The 24111-nt window shown below is 33.1% G+C and overlaps 1 protein-coding gene and 1 long non-coding RNA gene across 3 annotated transcripts in view; one reads left to right on the top strand and one right to left on the bottom strand.

Annotated features, from left to right (window-relative positions):
* Nucleotides 1-4851, top strand: part of LOC109345836 — an 18637-nt gene extending 13786 nt beyond the window's left edge. The window contains exons 2-3 of the long non-coding RNA XR_002107451.1: nt 4239-4241; nt 4841-4851. This is a non-coding gene — a long non-coding RNA (uncharacterized LOC109345836). The remainder of the gene's footprint in view (nt 1-4238; nt 4242-4840) is intronic.
* Nucleotides 7744-22214, bottom strand: LOC109345834 (probable serine/threonine-protein kinase PBL2). Of its 2 annotated transcripts, XM_019585062.1 has the most exons (7): nt 22021-22214; nt 20509-20822; nt 20269-20404; nt 19809-19945; nt 19598-19721; nt 19281-19364; nt 7744-8204 (listed from the first exon to the last, which is right to left on the bottom strand). In XM_019585062.1, exons 1-7 carry the CDS (start codon nt 22070-22072, stop codon nt 8185-8187), a joined length of 867 nt encoding a protein of 288 aa, XP_019440607.1. In that variant the 5' UTR covers nt 22073-22214; the 3' UTR covers nt 7744-8184. The 2 variants fall into 2 exon arrangements, with proteins under 2 accessions (XP_019440607.1, XP_019440606.1); XM_019585061.1 differs by lacking the exon at nt 7744-8204 and having other exon boundaries at nt 18816-19364.

The following is a 24111-nucleotide window of genomic DNA, read 5'->3' as shown; positions in this document are numbered from 1 at the left end:
ATGAGGATGAGGATGAGGATGAGGATAGGATGAGGATGATGATAGGATAAGGATGTGGATGAGGAAGCGGATGAGGATGAGGATAGGATGAGGATAAGGATTAGGATAGGATGAGGAGGAGGATGATGATCAGGAAGAGGATAGGATGAGGATGAGAATGAAAATGAGGATATGATGAGGATGAGAAGGAGGATAGGATGAGGACGAGAATGAGGACGAGGATGAGCTGAGTAAATTACCTTAATTCTTGACTTGGTGGCTAGTCTCTTAGCAAAATTAATTATTATTTTATCTTTTATATTTTCTTAGATTAAATTATTGAATAAAATGATTGTTGTGTTCAGAAGCAAGTTTAGCACTTGGGTAAATATAATTGTTAGTGTTCTACCTAGGTGGTTTAACCTAGAGAAAGAATTGTGTGCATATATATGTATTTAGAAATAATTAGTAAAATCTTGGTAATACATTAAAATTTTAATTTTAATTAAAATTTAGTTATAAATAATAATACAAAAAAACATAAATATATTCGTCTCCAAATATAATCTCTTATATATATCTTCACTCAAGTTTTCCATTACACTTGTTGGGTAGGGGTAGGCACCAAAAGTTACAAAATTTGCATTTTTGTCAATAAAATTGTATTGAAAGCTCATTAGAATGGGAAAGAAACTTGGGAAAGGAGAGAAGGAAATGTCTCAATCTAAGAAAGGCAAGTCTTGTACCATGAATTTTGAATTGCTTTGTTTTGTGTAAATTGATGATTGTGTTTTCTTTTATTCTTTGAATTGACCATTTTTGAATTAAGGGTTCTATCTCTAATTGGGAAATTAGGAATTGAGCATACATCTAACCATCAATACTATGAATTTCAATTGTAATATGTGCAATTCATTCTTGAAATCCATTGTTTTGATATTGCCGTTATAATTCAAAACTACTCAATGAATTAGTACTTCCTTACTTACATGATATAGTGTTTCTTAAAGGAATTTAAAATTGCAACCTTTGTGATTTTAATTGTTAACATAAAGTTGAGTAATTTCTTTATGTTCATAGATAAATTATATGATGAATGCAAAGGAAATAAAATCCCCCACATTCCTCTCCATTGTTATTTTTCTACAATTTCTTATAAGTTTGTCACAAATAAACTCTTTACAAACATCTCTAGTCCAATTCTCTAGTCCAATTCGACTAATAACTATGATAAGGTAATACTTGCCTAACAACAATTCTTGCAGGTTCAACACTATAATATATCATAGAATGTAATATCTATACACTATTAATATAAAAACTTATACACAACTGTATTACTTTTTGGATTCAATGATAATCAAATATGAATATGAATAATGTAATAATAATGTATAGAACTCTTGCATATATTTTTTTCCTCATCATTAATTACTTGTGTGGTATAATATACTTGCCAGAAAGCTAACCAAAATACATGTATTACAGGGATTTCCAATTTGGATCCCATATAAAGAAAGATGTTTAATTTCTCACCACAGTTTGAGTGAGAACAAATCAGATGAAGTACCTGTAATGATCTACAAACCCATGATCAAGGTATCATCATGTAGAGAATTCTCTACTCCCAGAAAATAGTTATTCAATAATTGAACATTGCTAATTTGATAGATTATTTTGTAAATCATTTGAGCCATTGGATGAGAAAGGTCCCCCTGGTAGAATTTATGAGCCCTTCCACCAATATTGATCCAACTATAACCAGGAGTTTTAACCAAACCTAAGTTCCTCATTTTGGCTCTAATATTTGAAATGCCATCAATCATACCATGAGACTGGTAGATACCACAAAGTGCTATATAATTGCTAGCATTATTTGGTTCTAATTGGAAAAGATGATGAGCAGCAATTTCTCCAATTTCAACATTCTTATGCATTACACAACCAGCAAGAAGGGCACCCCAAATGCTTCCAGTCACTGGTGCTTTCATGCTTTTCAAGAAATCGAGTGCTTCCACGAGATACCCGCAGCAGCTCAAAAGATACACCACACATGCATAGTGCTCAACGGTGGGCTCCAATCCATAATCAGAGTAAATGGAACTGAAAATGTGCTTGCCTTGATCTACCAGACCTGCGTGGCTGCAACTGGCTAGGATTGCTGTTACCGTGACAGAGTTCGGTGCAAACCCATCATGTATTGCCTTCTTAAACAGCGAAAGTGATTCCTCCCCTTTTCCATGTATCCCATAACAAGATATCATGGTGGTCCATGTGACCAGATTCACGTGGCGCAATGTCCTGAAAACCTTTTCGGAATCATTCAAGCATCCACACTTCCCATACATATCAATCAATGCATTGCCAATGGGAGCATCTGCATCAAAGGCAAAGTTTTTAACCACATAACCATGTAATTCTTTCCCTTTCATCAAGTCTCCTTCCCTTCCGCAAGCATTTAAAATGCTCGGAACAATCATGTAGTCCACCTTCACCCCATTTAGAACCAACATTTCCCTAAAACAATTGATTGCCTCGGAATACAGCTCCGCATTTCCAAACCCTGAAATCATCAAATTCCACACCACATGATCCCTGCACAACATATTGGAAAAAACTGAGCGCGCCAGAGGTATATCCCCACATTTTATATAAAACTCAAGCACAGAACCACCTACAACAACATATCCCTCATACCCAAGCTTTATCACCCAACCATGACATATTTTACCGAACCAAGCATCACATACTCCTATAGCAGCTTTAAACAGCGACGGTAATGTATAATGATCTGGCTGAAGCCCGCATCTCTTGAACTCACTAAAAATTGTCAAAACATCGTTATACATGGAATTCTTGACACATGAGGCAACCATTATGTTCCATGAGTGCATGTTTCTTCTAAGCATTCTATCAAATACTTTGCGAGCATAACAACATCGGGAATATCTAGAGTATACTAGCAAGAGATCATTTTCAAGTGTGACGTTGGGAAGTAAACCTTGGAGAATTGTTTGGGCATGGCATTGCTTGGCTTGAAAGATAGCGGAATGAGGAACGCAGCTTCGAAGCAAGAAGGACAAGTCCAAAAATGCTTTCCGAGACATGAAACTAATATCAGTATCCAAGGATGCTTAAAGAGAAACGGTAGTTTCAGAATGGATAAGAGATGTTGTTTAGCTTTTACGGGCTCGTGGCTAGGCCTCAATCCAATATGACTTGTAATCCAAGATCTAAGCAAAGTGCTGTAAGTTATCCGAAAAAGAATTATATTATTAAGGGTACCAGAAGTACAGCCTGTAAAGGACAATTACACATGAACAACCATATCAGTTTCAAGAGAATTACTTACCCCAAGTGTGACCAAAATATGCAAGTATTTCCCAACAAACAGATAATCCCTGCACAGTTGCAAAGTCCTATCAGTTTTTCTGCAGCAAACACCGGCACACAAACATGTGGTATTTCAAAGAAACGATGAGTAAAACCTGACACATGCAATGTGCAAGCAATAAAAAAGGTCAATCATTTACTTCAATGACCAATTGCACTTTCACTCGGGCTTAATAGCCATATTTCGAACTGAATTAACATTAATTCCTTAAATTGCAATGTGTATTCATCAAAAACTAACAACCAGGTTTTATTTCTTAATATAGATCGTAGACTAGGCACATTCTTATATTTACATAAATATAGCCACCGGTACACATTAATTTTTATTAAAAAAGTCATGCACACTATTTTTGATCGTCCACTACACTTAACTACTTACTAGAAAATGTGGCACATTTTCCATTTTTAATTAAATATAGCCACTAGTATACATTAATACAATTAGAGGTATACCTCAATTTGATATTCAAGTACAATAATAATGATGCAGTTTTGATTGCATACCTTTCTCTTTGCTCGTCCTTCTTCATCCAATTGTTGCTATTTGGGTTTTTTGTTAAGTTCTCAATAGCATCAAATTGATCTCATGGCTATCAATCAAAGTTCTAATCTAGAATCAGATTTTGGGTAATTGAACATTTGCTCCCTCCTATATTGTTTTTATCCTTCTATGATGACAGTGTTGTTGTTAGATGAAAATAGATAGATGTATTTTTTATTTGTTTTTTCATTTATTTTATGTAGGAAAACACAATTTTACATCAATTCTACATCACATGCAATCCACATGAAGTAGAAGTAGAGTATGTAATTGAAAGGTCATAATATAAGGATTACACTAACGCATCACTATACAAGTATAGTTCGTAACTTCTAACATTCTTAAAACTACAGAAAGCTTCAAAATAAGAAGCAGGAATATTAAGAACTTTCATTGATAGCACGTCACCTTGTGTAGGTGTTCAATTACCCATAATGTGATTCCAAATGAGAACTTTCATTGATAGTCATCGGACCAATTTGATGATATTAAGCATTTAAAAAAGACCGTTGTATCAAATTGCGAACCACATCACCTGACGCATCGCAATAATGCGGTTGCATGATCTCCGCAATTGCAGTGTGACACTGAATCACAATAAAGTGGCCACATCAGACCAAATTTGGGCTGCATCGAACCAAATTAATTGGATGAAGAAAGAGGAGCAAAGAGACTCTTGCTTTCCTTGAATCTCAAATTGAGATATACATCTAATTGTGTTAGCATGTACTAGTGCATATATTTATGTACAAATAAGGATGCCTATTTTAAAAATGGATAATGTGCCACGTTGTGTGGCAGGTAGTTAAGTGCAGTGGATAATAAAAAAAGGAGTGCATGCCACTTTTTTTTAATAAAAATCCAATCTTAACTATTGATTCAAATCCAGAGGTAGTAACTGTTTGTTCTCGTTTATCGCAATAGCACAATTTTCTCATCGTGAGTCATCACCTATATATACTATAAGTGTGTTGATGTATTGTATATCTTCCCTGACTAAGACTCAAATGATTAAGCCAGTAAGGGTTCTAGAGTTCCCAGCATACAAGAAATCGTTTTAGACAATGAGGCTTTTCTTCAAACAAATGATGTGCAGTAGTAGAAATACAAACACAAATATGCAATGGGATTCAGAATAACAAAAGAGAGAGAGAAGAAGAAGTTACCTTATTTCGAGTTCAGATAATGTGGCCTTTGTTGCTAGTTGCGGGTCGAATGTAGTGGTTACCTGATGCCTCCTCCTTTATTCATCATCTAGTATTCTTCATTTCGACCCCTATTATGAATAATTAAAAATATTTATGTATTGTGAGGTAAATATTTATAATATCATTTATTATTGATTTGAATTTTTTTGAAATGTAATGATGAGATAAAACATTAATTATGGAGTATGTCATGACAATGTATTTTCTCTATGATTAAATTACTCTTTTCATTTTTATGTTAACTGATTTGTTTAGCATATTTGTATTATATGGATAATTGACATAGGCTTGTGATTTGTTCGGGCAACGTGTATGTCATGTCTCCTATGCATGTGGCGTCACAGAGGGGTGACAAAAGGTTGTGGTCCTTAGTAATGTCATTTGGATATGTCTGGTCAATTTTGTCCTTTTCTTTGAATTGGCTGGTTGTCGGTCTTGATCTCGTGATGTCAGAAGCGAACTTGTCCATGCCCGGTACCTAGTCGAGGCTTGGTGGTTTAGTCCGGCCATGACATGGCTTTAAACCGGGAATGAGCAATCCCCATTGATTACAATTAAGGATGACAATATGGGCTTGGCCCGATGGGTCGACCCGTTTGGATTATCATTTTTAGCGAGTCGGACTGAGGAATTGAGCCATTTTAACAATAAGGGTGAGTCGGACCAGCCCATATTTTGGCGGGCCAAAAGCGGGCTAGCTCGTATTGCCACCCATAATTGTAGCTCTTCATGATAACTCATGATTAAATTATTTGTTCTAATGACTTTCTTTTTGTTATGAAACCAAAGATTAAAAATGTAATTGTCATTTAAATACATTAAATTTCATTAACAAGAATGTACCTATGAAAATTTCATCAACTCATGATCAAGAATGTAATTATCATATATTTGTTATAATGATAATGTAGATGATGATGAGGAAGAAGATTTGAAAGATGTTGATGGTGGTAGTAATAGAAAAGTGGAGACATATTTTTCTAACAAAACATCTAATGTTTAAAATTTAGGAGTTAGAAGCTTTATTATGAACTACGAAAAGTTTAAGATTATACTGACTTGTTATTTAGAACTTATAAGTTTTAAATTAAGATAGTAAGTTATTGTGAGATTGTGGACTTTGGGTTGTGATTTTTTGTTTTAAATGAAAATGAGATGTGATGATTACTTATTTTTGAAATTGTAATTGAGTTGGTTATAAATATGTATTTTGAAGAGAAAAAAATGGGTCAGCCCGCCGGCCTCAGCCCTACCAAATATGGGTTGGGCTGACATTTTGAGTCCTTTTAACAATAAGGTTCGGGCCCGCCCATATTTTGGCAGGCCAAAAGTGGGTCAGACTAGCCCGTATTGCCACCCCTAGTTACGTACTTCCGTTCATGTTATCCAAGTTTAATTAATGTACCTCAAAAAGCGCAGGATAATTCAAATACTATGCATTGATTTTATATTTAAGCGGCTCATGTTATCTGCTCAAAATGGTGGGGGCAAAATCTAGAATCACTGGCATAATTCTGGTATGAGATTTTATTCTTAAAATTAATGTATTTATTGCATGTTATTTTGATAATATGAAGTACCTTGTATTGTTTTTCAGTGCAATCCAATGGTAATATTATAATTCACCTTTGTGACATGCATTTGTGATGTACAACTTTGTTTTCTTATATGCATCCTAATATTTGTTCATCCTTCCCCTCTGAACTTGTTTTTATCCATATTCACTACGTGTCTTATGTTTTGCTTAGTTTACTCAAGTATGAATCATCACATGAGTTTCCGACAGCCGCAGAATGAAGAAAGTGCCAAGGGTTGAAAATGCAGCATAATAATCTTCCGCCCATAGTTATATGGTCTCTAATTTTTTAGTTTATGTATCGTGTATCAGGTTCAACATACCAATTATCACATACCAGGATCGTATAAAAGAAGTTTTTGTAATAATAATATAAAAAGTGATGAACAAATTATACCTGAGGTTGTCCATGCGGCGGGCCAGCAATTGGTCGTGATTCTAACAATATTGGTGGAAATCGCAACCAACAGTAAAAGCATTTTCTCACTGGAAATTACAACCAACCATTGTAACTTACTGTTTCATTGTGATGGCTGAAAATATTAATTGGCCTTTGTTCTTCACCTAATAATGAAAATGAGTAAGAGGGTTCACTCCAATAAGATTCAGTCAAGTTTAAGAAGAAGTTTTACCGCATGGTTGTATGACCTTAAATATTATGAGACTAAATATTAGGTCATAAAATATCAATAAGAAAATAAATTTTATACAGTAGAAGTAAAAATATTGCGATGAGTGAACACACTAGTGAAGATAGGATTAGAAATGAATGCATGAAGGAGAAAGTTAGAATAACTCCTATTATAGAAAAGATGATAGGGTCACACTCTAAAAAGTTTCGACATGTATGGAATAGACCGATAGAAGTATCGTAAGGAGAGTAGATCAAATGGAACCTAATCCAACATTTAGAGGAAGAGGGACACCAAGGAAAACCATAGGGAAAATGATAAGAAAAGACTTAGAGCTCAATTTGTCAAAGAATATGATTTATGATAGAATTATGTAGTCGATCCCACCTAGTGGGATAAAAGATTGGTTGTTTGTTATAGAATGTAGCACAGTTAAAAGCTTTCAAGATTCTTACAATCTCATAAAAATCCAGCCAATTCCACACTGTACAGCTAAAATACATAACTGTAAAGATGCATCAAAAAGAGAAAAAAGAACAAAACAATCATCTCATACTAGGTTTGTATATACTTTAATTGTGTGAATGACCAGAATGCTTGGTTGCACGAATCTCAGTTCCAGATTTTTGTGCCATTGGTGGCATTGTATTTGAAGAATTGAGTCCTTCCAATGCTGCTAGAACATCTACCATGGGTGGTCTAAATTTTGGATCTGTGCCAAGGCATTGCAATGCAAGTGCAGCTGCAGCTTGTGCTCCTTTCTTGGAATATTGACCACCCAACCTAGTATCCATGATTCTCAAAACTCTTCTGCTATCACTCAAAAAAGGCTTTGCCCAATTCACCAAAGTTTCATCCGAAAATCCGGGTCCATTGTCTTCTATTTCATTTTTTAACCTTTTGCATTCTTTGATGTTTCAATAACCAAATGAATGATGTCACAGATACTCATATCATGTATATTTAAAAAGATGGTTGACCTTAGAAAAGTATAATTACAAAGGTAAACCCATTACGGTGTTACTCTATTTGTCAGGTAGAAACAGATGACTTGCTGTGATAAAACCACTTCTGAGTTCAGATGTCTATGATGCATTTTGGTATATTTAAAAAATACTTCTACTCTACATATATTAATAGTTTTGCAACCAAAGAATATCAATAACTGATGGCATGTTTGATAAATTGGTAATATTAGTCAAATTTAGGTGTTTGGTTTGGTGCCAAGGACGATTCGCAGAGACAGAGTATATCCCCACATGCACCAAACATCACTTTGATAATTCAATACTCTTGAAGAGATAATTTGGAAAAACAAAATATTGAAATCTTAAAATGGTGTTCTTGAGAGCTAAATGATGAGGAAACTTAATAGACTACAAAATCTTAAAATTAGAGCTATAGCGGGCAAAGGAAGAAAGGAGGTGATCTAAGTAGTCAATCCCAAAAAGTGGAGCAGAGCGATCGACACTAAAAATGCTATACGGGATAGGCTATTGGGACATTTAGAAAAACAATATAACTGATTTAATAACATACGCGTGTAAATGCTAAAATTTAATAATATACACGTGTAAATGCTAAAATTAAAAATATACACAAAATTAAAGACATTCATAATTACAATTTGTTATCGCTAAGCCTCTGAGGCTCTGAGTAACTAAACTTAGCATTCAAATGAAGTGAAAACAAAGATGGCCCCATAATTTGGGATGGATCAGTTGAGCACAACTCAAGTCACATAACAGAAGGAAACTAGAGTAAAGAACAGCTAATTTATGGCGACTTCTGGCAAACCCAGTTTGGTAAGGGGGAAAAATAAGAAATCGGAAAAAAAACTAATTCTATTAACAAAGAAGACCATCCACTGCTCCAAAAGCAGGTCCAAATCGGAAACAGGAAACAAAACACAGATGGCAACCATACTTGACAGTTGTGATTTCAGATCAGAACAGAAGAAAATAAACAAAAAAAGTCTTGCAATTTTATTTGGGCACAGCCAATTCATTACATTTGCAGTCAGATCAGGCACATGTAAATAACTATTTGGACAGATCAAGAAACAAACTAAGTGGATTACTGAATCCCACATCAAGGATATATACTCTTCTAGAAAATAAAGCAGAAAACCAGACCCTAACTCTTAACTTAGATTGTAGATTAAGAATACAATTCAGCATTAGTACTAATCAGGATACAAACCAGCCAATTTGACCCCAAGCAACTCAAGCATAAGCAACATCCTATCTAACAAAATCCATCAAACTGGCTGAAAATATAATCACGCATGAACTTCATAATTTTAAATAAAAACCATAACATAATTAACCAAAAGCAACAATAACAACAAAATACCACCATGTTGTCAATTGTCTTAATTATACTGAGAATCAACATAGAAGATTAGCATTATGACTAAGACAAGCGACGACAATCATGGGCGTTGGCGCCCCTTTCCACATATCTTGTAAAATCAGTTATATAGGTAACTTTTTGTAAAGAATCTTCGCTACATATATATATATATATATATTATAAGTGTGTTGATGAAAGGTAGATCTTCCTTGACTAAGACTCAAATGGATAATCGAGTAAGGGCTCTAGAATTCCCTCAATCATCAGCAATAACAGTATAACAGTGGTTCAATAATTGCATCTAAGAACGAGAGGGAAAACATAACACCCAAGTAAAGAGATGTGCGTTGAAGAAATCGTTTTAGACAGTGAAGCATTTCATCAAACAAATGATGTGCAAGAGTAGAAATACAAGTAAAAGACCATGAACATCAAAAATACAAACATGCAATGAGATTCAGAATAAGAAAAAAGGAGAGAAGAAGAAGAATAAGAAGAAGTTACCCTTTTTCGGGTTTGGGTTGGGCGATGGTGGTTAGGGTTGTGGTTGAAGGTAGCCGCAGGGATGGTGGAAAAACGAAGGACGATGAATAGAGTATATAATATTCTTCCTTTAGACCCCAAATTATTTTTTCAATTTTTATTATACTTTGATTTTATTTCTTCTTCAACTAGATCTTGTCATTTTTCTTTTAAGAGTTGGTCCATAAAATTTCTTGAAGTGTATACATTCATCCCAAAAAAAATATAGATTAATATATAAATATTATGAACACTTATGTTCATAAACATTTTATATCTGCTAATCTATGCTATTAAATATTTAATGTTTATATATTTTATTTTGAAAATTTTATAATTTTTATATATTTTATTTTGAAAATTTAAAATGTATTTTTTGTGTTTGATATATTTTATATTATAATTTTTATTTTTATTATAATGTTCAATTTAATATGAGAGTTTTAGTTAATATGTTAATGGTAGTTGTATAATTTTTTTGTATAAATTAAATAATGTTAAGAACAAAATATGAATATGAAAATTATACTATAGTCATAGTATAGATAAGTTAGGGGTCATACAAATATTTTACCCACATTTTATACTTTTAGGGACTATTTTAGGTTTTTAAATTTTCAAGTTCAAATATATATCTTTACTCTTTTTTTAATAAATTGTTCTTTCAATTTATTTTTATAGACTCTTTGATCTATATGACAATAACTAATAAAGTATTGGTCTAATAGTGTAATGTCTTGCTGGCACTTCAAGCTGACCAAAAATTTAAGAGTTTGATTCTTAAGAACAATACTTGTTAGAATGAACAATTACAAACCCTGAAAAAAGATAATTTTTTATCCAAAAGTTAAGTACCAAAAAAATATATACCATATTAAGTTCTTTAGACAATTTTGTGATAACATTGCTTTCCAAATTAAAATTTGCTGTGAGGTAGGAAAAACTGAAATAGTTATTAGTTGAAATTATGAGCATCATCTTTATGAGAAGTTGAAGTGGATGGCTCATCAAAAAATTCCTTTGGTCAAGGTGTTAGTGGTGGGCTCATTAATTGATGGAAGGTTCTTTTGTTAGTGGTGGGCTTAGTTGAAGAAATTTTGAACTAAAAAGTATTTGAATTTGTATAATAAGAAAAAATCATTACAAACAATACAATATTAACAAATTAAATAATAATTAATAAAATAAATATAATTATGGATAAGTTTAAATAAAATTAAACTAATTAAATCTAAGATGTGATAAATCTCTATAAATGTTCAACCAGATAATTTATGTCGAATAAAAAAATAAGAAAATATCTTCTTTATATGTTTACATGTTTTGAAAATTAAAATTTAGATCCCAAGTAATGGGTAGAGAGTTAAATCCAACATCCAATTAAATTAAGCATTCTAGTTTTGTTTTGTATGAATCATTAACTTTAAGTGGTAGTTTAGTAGAATCAAAGAAGGCATGTTTGCTCTAGTACATGGTGCTTAACTTAAGGTGAGATTAGATGTCTATGTGAGTGTCTTAAACATGTGTGGGTATTGTTGATGGGCAACAAATTGATATTTCTATACCTTTATTATGAGTAAATTACCTTAATTCTTGACTTGGTGGCTAGTCTCTTAGCAAAATTAATTATTATTTTATCTTTTATATTTTCTTAGATTAAATTATTGAATAAAATGATTGTTGTGTTCAGAAGCAAGTTTAGCACTTGGGTAAATATAATTGTTAGTGTTCTACCTAGGTGGTTTAACCTAGAGAAAGAATTGTGTGCATATATATGTATTTAGAAATAATTAGTAAAATCTTGGTAATACATTAAAATTTTAATTTTAATTAAAATTTAGTTATAAATAATAATACAAAAAAACATAAATATATTCGTCTCCAAATATAATCTCTTATATATATCTTCACTCAAGTTTTCCATTACACTTGTTGGGTAGGGGTAGGCACCAAAAGTTACAAAATTTGCATTTTTGTCAATAAAATTGTATTGAAAGCTCATTAGAATGGGAAAGAAACTTGGGAAAGGAGAGAAGGAAATGTCTCAATCTAAGAAAGGCAAGTCTTGTACCATGAATTTTGAATTGCTTTGTTTTGTGTAAATTGATGATTGTGTTTTCTTTTATTCTTTGAATTGACCATTTTTGAATTAAGGGTTCTATCTCTAATTGGGAAATTAGGAATTGAGCATACATCTAACCATCAATACTATGAATTTCAATTGTAATATGTGCAATTCATTCTTGAAATCCATTGTTTTGATATTGCCGTTATAATTCAAAACTACTCAATGAATTAGTACTTCCTTACTTACATGATATAGTGTTTCTTAAAGGAATTTAAAATTGCAACCTTTGTGATTTTAATTGTTAACATAAAGTTGAGTAATTTCTTTATGTTCATAGATAAATTATATGATGAATGCAAAGGAAATAAAATCCCCCACATTCCTCTCCATTGTTATTTTTCTACAATTTCTTATAAGTTTGTCACAAATAAACTCTTTACAAACATCTCTAGTCCAATTCTCTAGTCCAATTCGACTAATAACTATGATAAGGTAATACTTGCCTAACAACAATTCTTGCAGGTTCAACACTATAATATATCATAGAATGTAATATCTATACACTATTAATATAAAAACTTATACACAACTGTATTACTTTTTGGATTCAATGATAATCAAATATGAATATGAATAATGTAATAATAATGTATAGAACTCTTGCATATATTTTTTTCCTCATCATTAATTACTTGTGTGGTATAATATACTTGCCAGAAAGCTAACCAAAATACATGTATTACAGGGATTTCCAATTTGGATCCCATATAAAGAAAGATGTTTAATTTCTCACCACAGTTTGAGTGAGAACAAATCAGATGAAGTACCTGTAATGATCTACAAACCCATGATCAAGGTATCATCATGTAGAGAATTCTCTACTCCCAGAAAATAGTTATTCAATAATTGAACATTGCTAATTTGATAGATTATTTTGTAAATCATTTGAGCCATTGGATGAGAAAGGTCCCCCTGGTAGAATTTATGAGCCCTTCCACCAATATTGATCCAACTATAACCAGGAGTTTTAACCAAACCTAAGTTCCTCATTTTGGCTCTAATATTTGAAATGCCATCAATCATACCATGAGACTGGTAGATACCACAAAGTGCTATATAATTGCTAGCATTATTTGGTTCTAATTGGAAAAGATGATGAGCAGCAATTTCTCCAATTTCAACATTCTTATGCATTACACAACCAGCAAGAAGGGCACCCCAAATGCTTCCAGTCACTGGTGCTTTCATGCTTTTCAAGAAATCGAGTGCTTCCACGAGATACCCGCAGCAGCTCAAAAGATACACCACACATGCATAGTGCTCAACGGTGGGCTCCAATCCATAATCAGAGTAAATGGAACTGAAAATGTGCTTGCCTTGATCTACCAGACCTGCGTGGCTGCAACTGGCTAGGATTGCTGTTACCGTGACAGAGTTCGGTGCAAACCCATCATGTATTGCCTTCTTAAACAGCGAAAGTGATTCCTCCCCTTTTCCATGTATCCCATAACAAGATATCATGGTGGTCCATGTGACCAGATTCACGTGGCGCAATGTCCTGAAAACCTTTTCGGAATCATTCAAGCATCCACACTTCCCATACATATCAATCAATGCATTGCCAATGGGAGCATCTGCATCAAAGGCAAAGTTTTTAACCACATAACCATGTAATTCTTTCCCTTTCATCAAGTCTCCTTCCCTTCCGCAAGCATTTAAAATGCTCGGAACAATCATGTAGTCCACCTTCACCCCATTTAGAACCAACATTTCCCTAAAACAATTGATTGCCTCGGAATACAGCTCCGCATTTCCAAACCCTGAAATCATCAAATTCCACACCACATGATCCCTGCACAACATATTGGAAAAAACTGAGCGCGCCAGAGGTATATCCCCACATTTTATATAAAACTCAAGCACAGAACCACCTACAACAACATATCCCTCATACCCAAGCTTTATCACCCAACCATGACATATTTTACCGAACCAAGCATCACATACTCCTATAGCAGCTTTAAACAGCGACGGTAATGTATAATGATCTGGCTGAAGCCCGCATCTCTTGAACTCACTAAAAATTGTCAAAACATCGTTATACATGGAATTCTTGACACATGAGGCAACCATTATGTTCCATGAGTGCATGTTTCTTCTAAGCATTCTATCAAATACTTTGCGAGCATAACAACATCGGGAATATCTAGAGTATACTAGCAAGAGATCATTTTCAAGTGTGACGTTGGGAAGTAAACCTTGGAGAATTGTTTGGGCATGGCATTGCTTGGCTTGAAAGATAGCGGAATGAGGAACGCAGCTTCGAAGCAAGAAGGACAAGTCCAAAAATGCTTTCCGAGACATGAAACTAATATCAGTATCCAAGGATGCTTAAAGAGAAACGGTAGTTTCAGAATGGATAAGAGATGTTGTTTAGCTTTTACGGGCTCGTGGCTAGGCCTCAATCCAATATGACTTGTAATCCAAGATCTAAGCAAAGTGCTGTAAGTTATCCGAAAAAGAATTATATTATTAAGGGTACCAGAAGTACAGCCTGTAAAGGACAATTACACATGAACAACCATATCAGTTTCAAGAGAATTACTTACCCCAAGTGTGACCAAAATATGCAAGTATTTCCCAACAAACAGATAATCCCTGCACAGTTGCAAAGTCCTATCAGTTTTTCTGCAGCAAACACCGGCACACAAACATGTGGTATTTCAAAGAAACGATGAGTAAAACCTGACACATGCAATGTGCAGACAATAAAAAAGGTCAATCATTTACTTTAATGACCAATTGCGCTTTCACTCGGGCTTAATAGCCATATTTCGAACTGAATTAACATTAATTCCTTAAATTGCAATGTGTATTCATCAAAAACTAACAACCAGGTTTTATTTCTTAATATAGATCGTAGACTAGGCACATTCTTATATTTACATAAATATAGCCACCGGTACACATTAATTTTTATTAAAAAAGTCATGCACACTATTTTTGATCGTCCACTACACTTAACTACTTACTAGAAAATGTGGCACATTTTCCATTTTTAATTAAATATAGCCACTAGTATACATTAATACAATTAGAGGTATACCTCAATTTGATATTCAAGTACAATAATAATGATGCAGTTTTGATTGCATACCTTTCTCTTTGCTCGTCCTTCTTCATCCAATTGTTGCTATTTGGGTTTTTTGTTAAGTTCTCAATAGCATCAAATTGATCTAATGGCTATCAATCAAAGTTCTAATATAGAATCAGATTTTGGGTAATTGAACATTTGCTCCCTCATATATTGTTTTTATCCTTCTATGATGACAGTGTTGTTGTTAGGTGAAAATAGATAGATGTATTTTTTATTTGTTTTTTCATTTATTTTATGTAGGAAAACACAATTTTAAATCAATTCTACATCACATGCAATACACATGAAGTAGAAGTAGAAGTAGAGTATGTATATGAAAGGTCATAATATAAGGATTACACTAACGCATCACTATACAAGTATAGTTCGTAACTTCTAACATTCTTAAAACTACAGAAAGCTTCAAAATAAGAAGCAGGACTATTAAGAACTTTCATTGATAGCAGGTCACCTTGTGTAGGTGTTCCATTACCCATAATGTGATTCCAAATGAGAACTTTCATTGATAGTCATTGGACCAATTTGATGATATTAAGCATTTAAAAAAGACCGTTGTATCAAATTGCGGACCACATCACCTGACGCGTCGCAATAATGCGGTTGCATGATCTCCGCAATTGCAGTGTGACACTGAATCACAATAAAGTGGCCACATCAGACCAAATTTGGGCTGCATCGAACCAAATTAATTGGATGAAGAAAGAGGAGCAAAGAGACTCTTGCTTTCCTTGAATCTCAAATTGAGATATACATCTAATTGTGTTAGCATGTACTAGTGCATATATTTATGTACAAATAAGGATGCCTATTTTAAAAATGGATAATGTGCCACGTTGTGTGGCAGGTAGTTAAGTGCAGTGGATAATAAAAAAAGGAGTGCATGCCACTTTTTTTTAATAAAAATCCAATCTTAACTATTGATTCAAATCCAGAGGTAGTAACTGTTTGTTCTCGTTTATCGCAATAGCACAATTTTCTCATCGTGAGTCATCACCTATATATACTATAAGTGTGTTGATGTATTGTATATCTTCCCTGACTAAGACTCAAATGATTAAGCCAGTAAGGGTTCTAGAGTTCCCAGCATACAAGAAATCGTTTTAGACAATGAGGCTTTTCTTCAAACAAATGATGTGCAGTAGTAGAAATACAAACACAAATATGCAATGGGATTCAGAATAACAAAAGAGAGAGAGAAGAAGAAGTTACCTTATTTCGAGTTCAGATAATGTGGCCTTTGTTGCTAGTTGCGGGTCGAATGTAGTGGTTACCTGATGCCTCCTCCTTTATTCATCATCTAGTATTCTTCATTTCGACCCCTATTATGAATAATTAAAAATATTTATGTATTGTGAGGTAAATATTTATAATATCATTTATTATTGATTTGAATTTTTTTGAAATGTAATGATGAGATAAAACATTAATTATGGAGTATGTCATGACAATGTATAAAACTTATTCATCTATGCATCCATTTTTCTCTATGATTAAATTACTCTTTTCATTTTTATGTTAATTGATTTGCTTAGCAGATTTGTACTATATGGATAATTGACATAGGCTTGTGATTTGTACGGGCAACGTGTATGTCTTGTCTCCTGTGCATGTGGCGTCACAGAGGGGTGACAAAAGGTTGTGGTCCTCGGTAATGTCATTTGGATATGTTTGGTCAATTTTGTCCTTTTCTTTGATTTGGCTGGTTGTCGGTCTTGATCTCGTGATGTCAGAAGTGAACTTGTCCATGCCCGGTACCTAGTCGAGGCTTGGTGGTTTAGTTTGGCCATGACATGGCTTTAAACCGGGAATGAGCAATCTCCATTGATTACAATTAAGGATGGCAATATGGGCTTGGCCCGATGGGTCCACCCGTTTAGATTATCATTTTTAGTAAGTCGGGTCGAGGAATTGAGCCATTTTAACAATAAGGGTCGGGTCGGACCAGCCCATATTTTGGCGGGCCAAAGGCGGGCTAGCTCGTATTGCCACCCATAATTGTAGCTCTTCATGACAACTCATGATTAAATTATTTGTTCTAATGACTTTTTTTTTGTTATGAAACCAAAGATAAAAATGTAATTATCATTTAAATACATTAAATTTCATCAACAAGAATGTACCTATGAAAATTTCATCAACCCATGATCAAGAATGTAATTATCATATATTTGTTCTAATAATAATGTAGATGATGATGAGGAAGAAGATTTGAAAGATGTTGATGGTGGTAGTAATAGAAAAGTGGAGGCATATTTTTCTAACAAAACATCTAATGTTTAAAACTTACGAGTTAAAAGCTTTATTATGAACTACGAAAAGTTTAAGATTATACTGACTTATTATTTAGAATTTATAAGTTTTAAACTAAGATAGTAAGTTATTGTGAGATTGTAGAGTTTGGGTTGTGATTTTTTGTTTTAAATGAAATTAATGAGATGTGATGATTATTTATTTTTGAAATTGTAACTGAGTTGGTTATAAATATGTAGTTTGAAGAGGAAAAAATGGGTCAGCCCGCCGGCCTCAGCCCTACCAAATATGGGTTGAGCTGACATTTTGAGTCTTTTTAATAATAAGGGTCGGGCCAGCCCATATTTTGGCGGGCCAAAAGTGGGTCGGGCTAGCCCGTATTGCTACCCCTAGTTACAATAATGTACTTCCCTTCATGTTATCCAAGTTTAATTAATGTACCTCAAAAAGGGCTAGGATAAAAAGTGATGAACAAATTATTCCTGAGGTTGTCCATGTGGCGGGCCAGCAATTGGTCGTGATTCTAACAATATAGGTGGAAATCGCAACCAACAGTAAAAGCATTCTCTCACTGGAAATTACAACCAACCATTGTAACTTACTGTTTCATTGTGATGGCTGAAAATATTAATTGGCCTTTGTTCTTCACCTAATAATGAAAATGAGTAAGAGGGTTCACTCCAATAAGATTCAGTCAAGTTTAAGAACAAGTTTTACCGCATGGTTATATGACCTTAAATATTATATGAGACTAAATATTAAGTCATAAAATATCAATAAGAAAATAAATTTTATACAGTAGAAGTAAAAATATTGCGATGAGTGAACACACTAGTGAAGATAGGATTAGAAATGAATGCATGAAGGAGAAAGTTAGAATAACTCCTATTATAGAAAAGATGATAGGGTCACACTCTAAAAGGTTTCGACATGTATGGAAGAGACGGATAGAAGTATCGTAAGGAGAGTAGATCAAATGGAACCTAATCCAACATTTAGAGGAAGAGGGACACCAAGGAAAACCATAGGGAAAATGATAAGAAAAGACTTAGAGCTCAATTTGTCAAAGAATATGATTTATGATAGAATTATGTAGTCGATCTCACCTACTGGGATAAAAGATTGGTTGTTTGTTGTTATAGAATGTAGCACAGTTAAAAGCTTTCAAGATTCTTACAATCTCATAAAAATCCAGCCAATTCCACACTGTACAGCTAAAATACATAACTGTAAAGATGCATCAAAAAGAGAAAAAAGAACAAAACAATCATCTCATACTAGGTTTGTATATACTTTAATTGTGTGAATGACCAGAATGCTTGGTTGCACGAATCTCAGTTCCAGATTTTTGTGCCATTGGTGGCATTGTATTTGAAGAATTGAGTCCTTCCAATGCTGCTAGAACATCTACCATGGGTGGTCTAAATTTTGGATCTGTGCCAAGGCATTGCAATGCAAGTGCAGCTGCAGCTTGTGCTCCTTTCTTGGAATATTGACCACCCAACCTAGTATCCATGATTCTCAAAACTCTTCTGCTATCACTCAAAAATGGCTTTGCCCAATTCACCAAAGTTTCATCCGAAAATCCGGGTCCATTGTCTTCTATTGCACGCCTTCCCGTTAGTAACTCTAACAAGACAACACCAAAGCTGTATACATCACTTCTTGGGGTCAAATGACCTGTTTCATCAAAACACAACTTATGAAGAGGAAAAGACAAACTCATCAATTTTATAAGTAATAGTACTGTTATGATGCGTTGTGTTGAAACTTTATGAAAAAATGTTTTATCCTATGTTTTAATCACTTTATATTTTATATCTCTATATATGGAATCATATATGTACAAGTAGTACGATTACTTGTAAATTTGTTGAAATTGAAACCATTTAAATTGAAAGCCGAAGTTATACCTGTAGCAACATACTCTGGTGCAGCATAACCTTGAGTTCCGATAACTCTTGTTGAAACGTGTGTGTTATCTCCTGTAGGACCATCTCTTGCCAAGCCAAAATCAGAAAGCTTTGCATTGAAATCCTACAAAAATATTAGGCTACTCTTTCAGAATGGAACTTACATGTAAACCAGAACATGTAGTATTTACCACTTTTTAATGTTACTTACTGAATCAAGTAGGATATTGGAAGCCTTTAAATCGCGAAAGATAACATTTGAATTTAGGGAATGCAAGAATGTTAATCCTCTTGCTACACCGATCGCGATATTGATCCTTGTAGCCCAGGCTATGGGTTGAACACCTTCTGCAGGAGTTCAAAATAAAATTGGAGGTATTATAAATAAAAAGAAATTTGCGTTCAAATAGTGGAAATAGTCTCTCCTTTGCAGGGTAAGGCTGTGTACATCTATCATCCGCAGACACCCATTAAGTGGGAGCCTCGTGCACTCGGCTGCACTTTATATATTCTAGATATCTACTGATTGCAGCCTATCCCTTTCATGACAAAGCAATGAAAGCATGTGCTCATAAATCTATCTAATATGATTGAACCAGATTGAAAAAAAAGTATATGGTAAAGTGGTAAAACTGAGACAACAAAATATGCTTAGAGTGAAAGTTAAGTACTTCTGAATAAGTGATTCTCCAAGCTTCCTTTTTGCATAAACTCATAAATTAGAAGCCTGCTTTTACCATCCAAACAATAACCAATAAGTTTCACCAGATTTTCATGTTGAAGCTGCCCGAGATAATTGATTTCGGTCTGCCAACAGAAACACGGAAAATTATTCAATACCTAGCAAAACCAATTAGTTAGTGAAGAAGTAAAAAACAACTTAAGACTTATGCTTTTTTTCTTGCACATACAAGCCATTCTTTGTGGCCTTGAAAGCTTTCTGGCTTAAGATTCTTAATTGCTACTACCATTCCACTCCCTGGTTTTGTTGGAGCATAAGTGATCTCATCAATCCATCCCTTGAAGACATACCCAAACCCTCCTTCTCCGATTAAATTTTCTCTTCGGAAGTTCTTAGTGGCCTCCTTTAGATCATTGAAACTGAAGGACTTAAGGTTATTGGAGATAGATTTGTTAACATTTGATTGTGAAGTTTGCAAAGCAGCTTTTTGATGAGAAGTAAACAAATCCTGCTTTGTCTTATTCACAGCCTTGTTTTTACTTCCTGTGAGTTGATTAGAGGCAAGTTAGAAGCAGCCATGACAATAACTTTTCAATATCTTATATTACAGCTCTATAACTATCACATATTCATATCTAATTCCTTTAAGTCAATTAATATAAAGCACCAAAACTTGGTAAAATTAAGTATAATATTTCATTAGTTATTAAATGTAGAAAAGCCTTTTTTAAAAGATTATTCAGGTAATCAAACAAACTGAAAGATTATGTGCCAAGACATAGCCATTTCACGAACTTGGACTAGGAACTTGGATTAAGAGTTCTGAGGCAATGTTTCTGGTGCTTCTAGTTTGTAGTTGAAATAGATTATGATATGTTGGGAATATTGTATAGATAGGCTATATCATGAATCTGAGGTCACACGTTCAAATCCTGAAAATAATCTCTCAAGTCTCAGCTTATGAAATTAATAAAGTTGTATACATATACCGTCGTCAAACATCACTCGGTAGGAGCCTCGTGTATTAAGTATAAAAGAGCACAAGCTTTAGCAGCCTAACTATATCACAGAAAATGTTGACATATATGTCTAAAGTTCAAAATTCATCTAAACATGCAATTAAATAATGAATTTAATATGTATACACTACATTGTAAATGTTTTTTTACACTATCAGTCAATCATCCAATATTGATTTGTTGACTATTATTGACTCTCAAACAAAAGTAATATAGATCAATGGTGAATGATGTGTTTTTACACTGTCAGCGGATATATTTTAAACTCTTACATAATTATTTTCCGGTCAAGTATTTACAGCACTGATGCTATATTCCTAACAAAGAAAATTAAAGTGACTTTAATGAATTCCAGACATCTTTAAAATTATTACAAAGTTGTTGGACATTCTTTACAACCTGAATGCAAAGCAGCTTCAGAATCTTCACCTTTTCTAACCAAGGATAAGAGAACAAGAAATAAATAGATATAAAATAGGCCCAGTCAGGAATATAACATACTATAGTCTTTCATAGTTACATCAAAACATAGGATAACAATTTAAATCTAAATAAACCATAGAGAAAAGATGAAAACATTCAGCATAACAACCAAAATTATTAAAGATGAAACATAAATAAAATGAAGGGACTCATACATAGTTGAACCAAAGAACCAAAGAACCGAAGGAAAAAATGTCAATAATATATGTATATATATAATTTAAAAAAGAGAAACTTACCAGTAAAATTAGAAGATACATGAGCAACTGGTTTTCCACAATAATTTCCCATGATGCCTTGTTAGTTAAGACCAAAAAAGCACATGAAGGAAATATGATATAAAAGAAAGCAAAAGGGTGTGAAGAAAAATCTCAGAATTGGAAGTGTTTATTACGATAGTTTAGCAAGAACAAAATAATCTTAACAGCATAGCCATGTTTAGCTTAATAGGTGAGATTGGTCAATTATAAATTGAGCAAAATAATAATAATAATATAATAATAAATTGTATAAAGAAATGACTAGTTGCTTTTGGAACTTTCAAAGAACAAGTGCTGGATTAGATTTAGGACACATTTTATTAATGTATTATTTAGTACTGTTATTTGTTATTTTTGTTTGACCATATGGACGTGTTATAAGGTTTTGAATGTTGTGACGTGGATTTTTGGCAACAAGTAGAGAAAGGGAACAAATCAACAAGGTTGTGTTGTTTGTAAGAGGCGGCTCCAGAGTGTGTTTCCACTCAGTTTCTTTGTTCCCACGGCATGTACCGTTGACCGGCTCATTTCCAATCGGAAAAATTAAATTAAGGTTAGTTTAATTTTTAGAAGAATATAAAGATTAATTTTTTTTATAGATAAAATGATTAAAAAATATTTATAAATCAATATTTTGTCAATAAAATTTATAAATTGTTAAATTTTTTGAGCTAATTGTCAATTTTAGGAGTATGGCATTAAAACCAGGATCTTTAGAAGAGTATGTTAATAGCTTCAAAAAAAGATTTAAATGATAAATAAGACAAAAAAAAAATTAATATATAAGATAGATTTTGCCCTTTAAAAATCAGCATATGTGGAAAAGGTACACAATTTCTTATACATGTTATTTCTTATTTTCCCTTAAAAGGTAGATGATATGTTTTAATATACAATTGAACTAAACTTCTACTAGTGTAATAATTATACTCAACCAAACTTATTACTTACTCTCTTTAGTATTTCACTCTAGTCCTTAAAAGGTTAAAACTATTCTGTGAATTGGAAATTAAGTTTAATTATTATAAATCAAGTATTTGGATTCTCCCCTAGTTCCATCCTAAATATATCCATGGGATGTACATAGGTGATCAACAAATCTACATAAATGAACATACTAACAATTGAATCATAACAAATTGATAAAGGATGGAACAATTATTTATCTATAACAAAATATCATAGGTATAACCTAATCCTAAGAACTAAGAAACAACTCAACCATGCCAAGAGTACAAAACATAGATAACATGAGTATAGATAAGGAGAGATATCTATTAAGAAAAAGGAATAATGAAAACTATGTTAAGTGGTGACTCAACCATTTTATTTGGTGAATTATATCAAAAATCGAATAAAGCTGTTAAATATAAGTGACTAATGACACACATAGTAATAAATACGTGGAACCAAAGTGATACAAAATTTTAAGGGATCAAAATTAAAAACAATTAAACGTAAAGTACAAAAATACAATACCCTCTCTCTCCCTAAAGATATAAATCACATGCATGGTTAGACTTGAAGAATAACATTAACATTTGTATCAACATAAGTTTTAGGTAAGTTACTTATAAGTAAACCAAGATAACCATAATTTTCATGACTCTCTAAGTACTCACAAGATGAGATCCTTACATGGACAACAAAATTTAAATTCACAAACTTGTTGGTATAAGGTCACATTCCTAACATACAACCCTTATGTCCCACAAATACACTGGGCACATCATAATCTTTGAGGTTATTTACTACTCATATTGAGTCTTTCGTGATTTGAACACATGACATATAAAACTGTTAACCATTGTTTAGAGGAAACTTCAGATACCCACACATATAGTATCTATTTCTAACTTTGGCAAAGAAAATTATATTCAATGTCTTATAATAAACTTTTTTATTTTAGCTTAAATAAGTTGTATGTCCATGCAAATAATTAGTCCTTCCAAGGTTTTTGGAGTATTTTGGTCCTTTTAAAAGTTTAATAATTTGTAATTCATCCCTCCACCTATTTTTTGTCATTATGTAATGATTTAGTTCACATTAATTTTGCCATAAATAATTACT

This window comes from Lupinus angustifolius, chromosome LG04 (assembly GCF_001865875.1).
Source record: "Lupinus angustifolius cultivar Tanjil chromosome LG04, LupAngTanjil_v1.0, whole genome shotgun sequence".
Lineage (NCBI taxonomy): Eukaryota > Viridiplantae > Streptophyta > Magnoliopsida > Fabales > Fabaceae > Lupinus > Lupinus angustifolius.
Note: the sequence above shows the minus strand (reverse complement) of the source record. Positions and strands in the feature narration are given on the sequence as shown.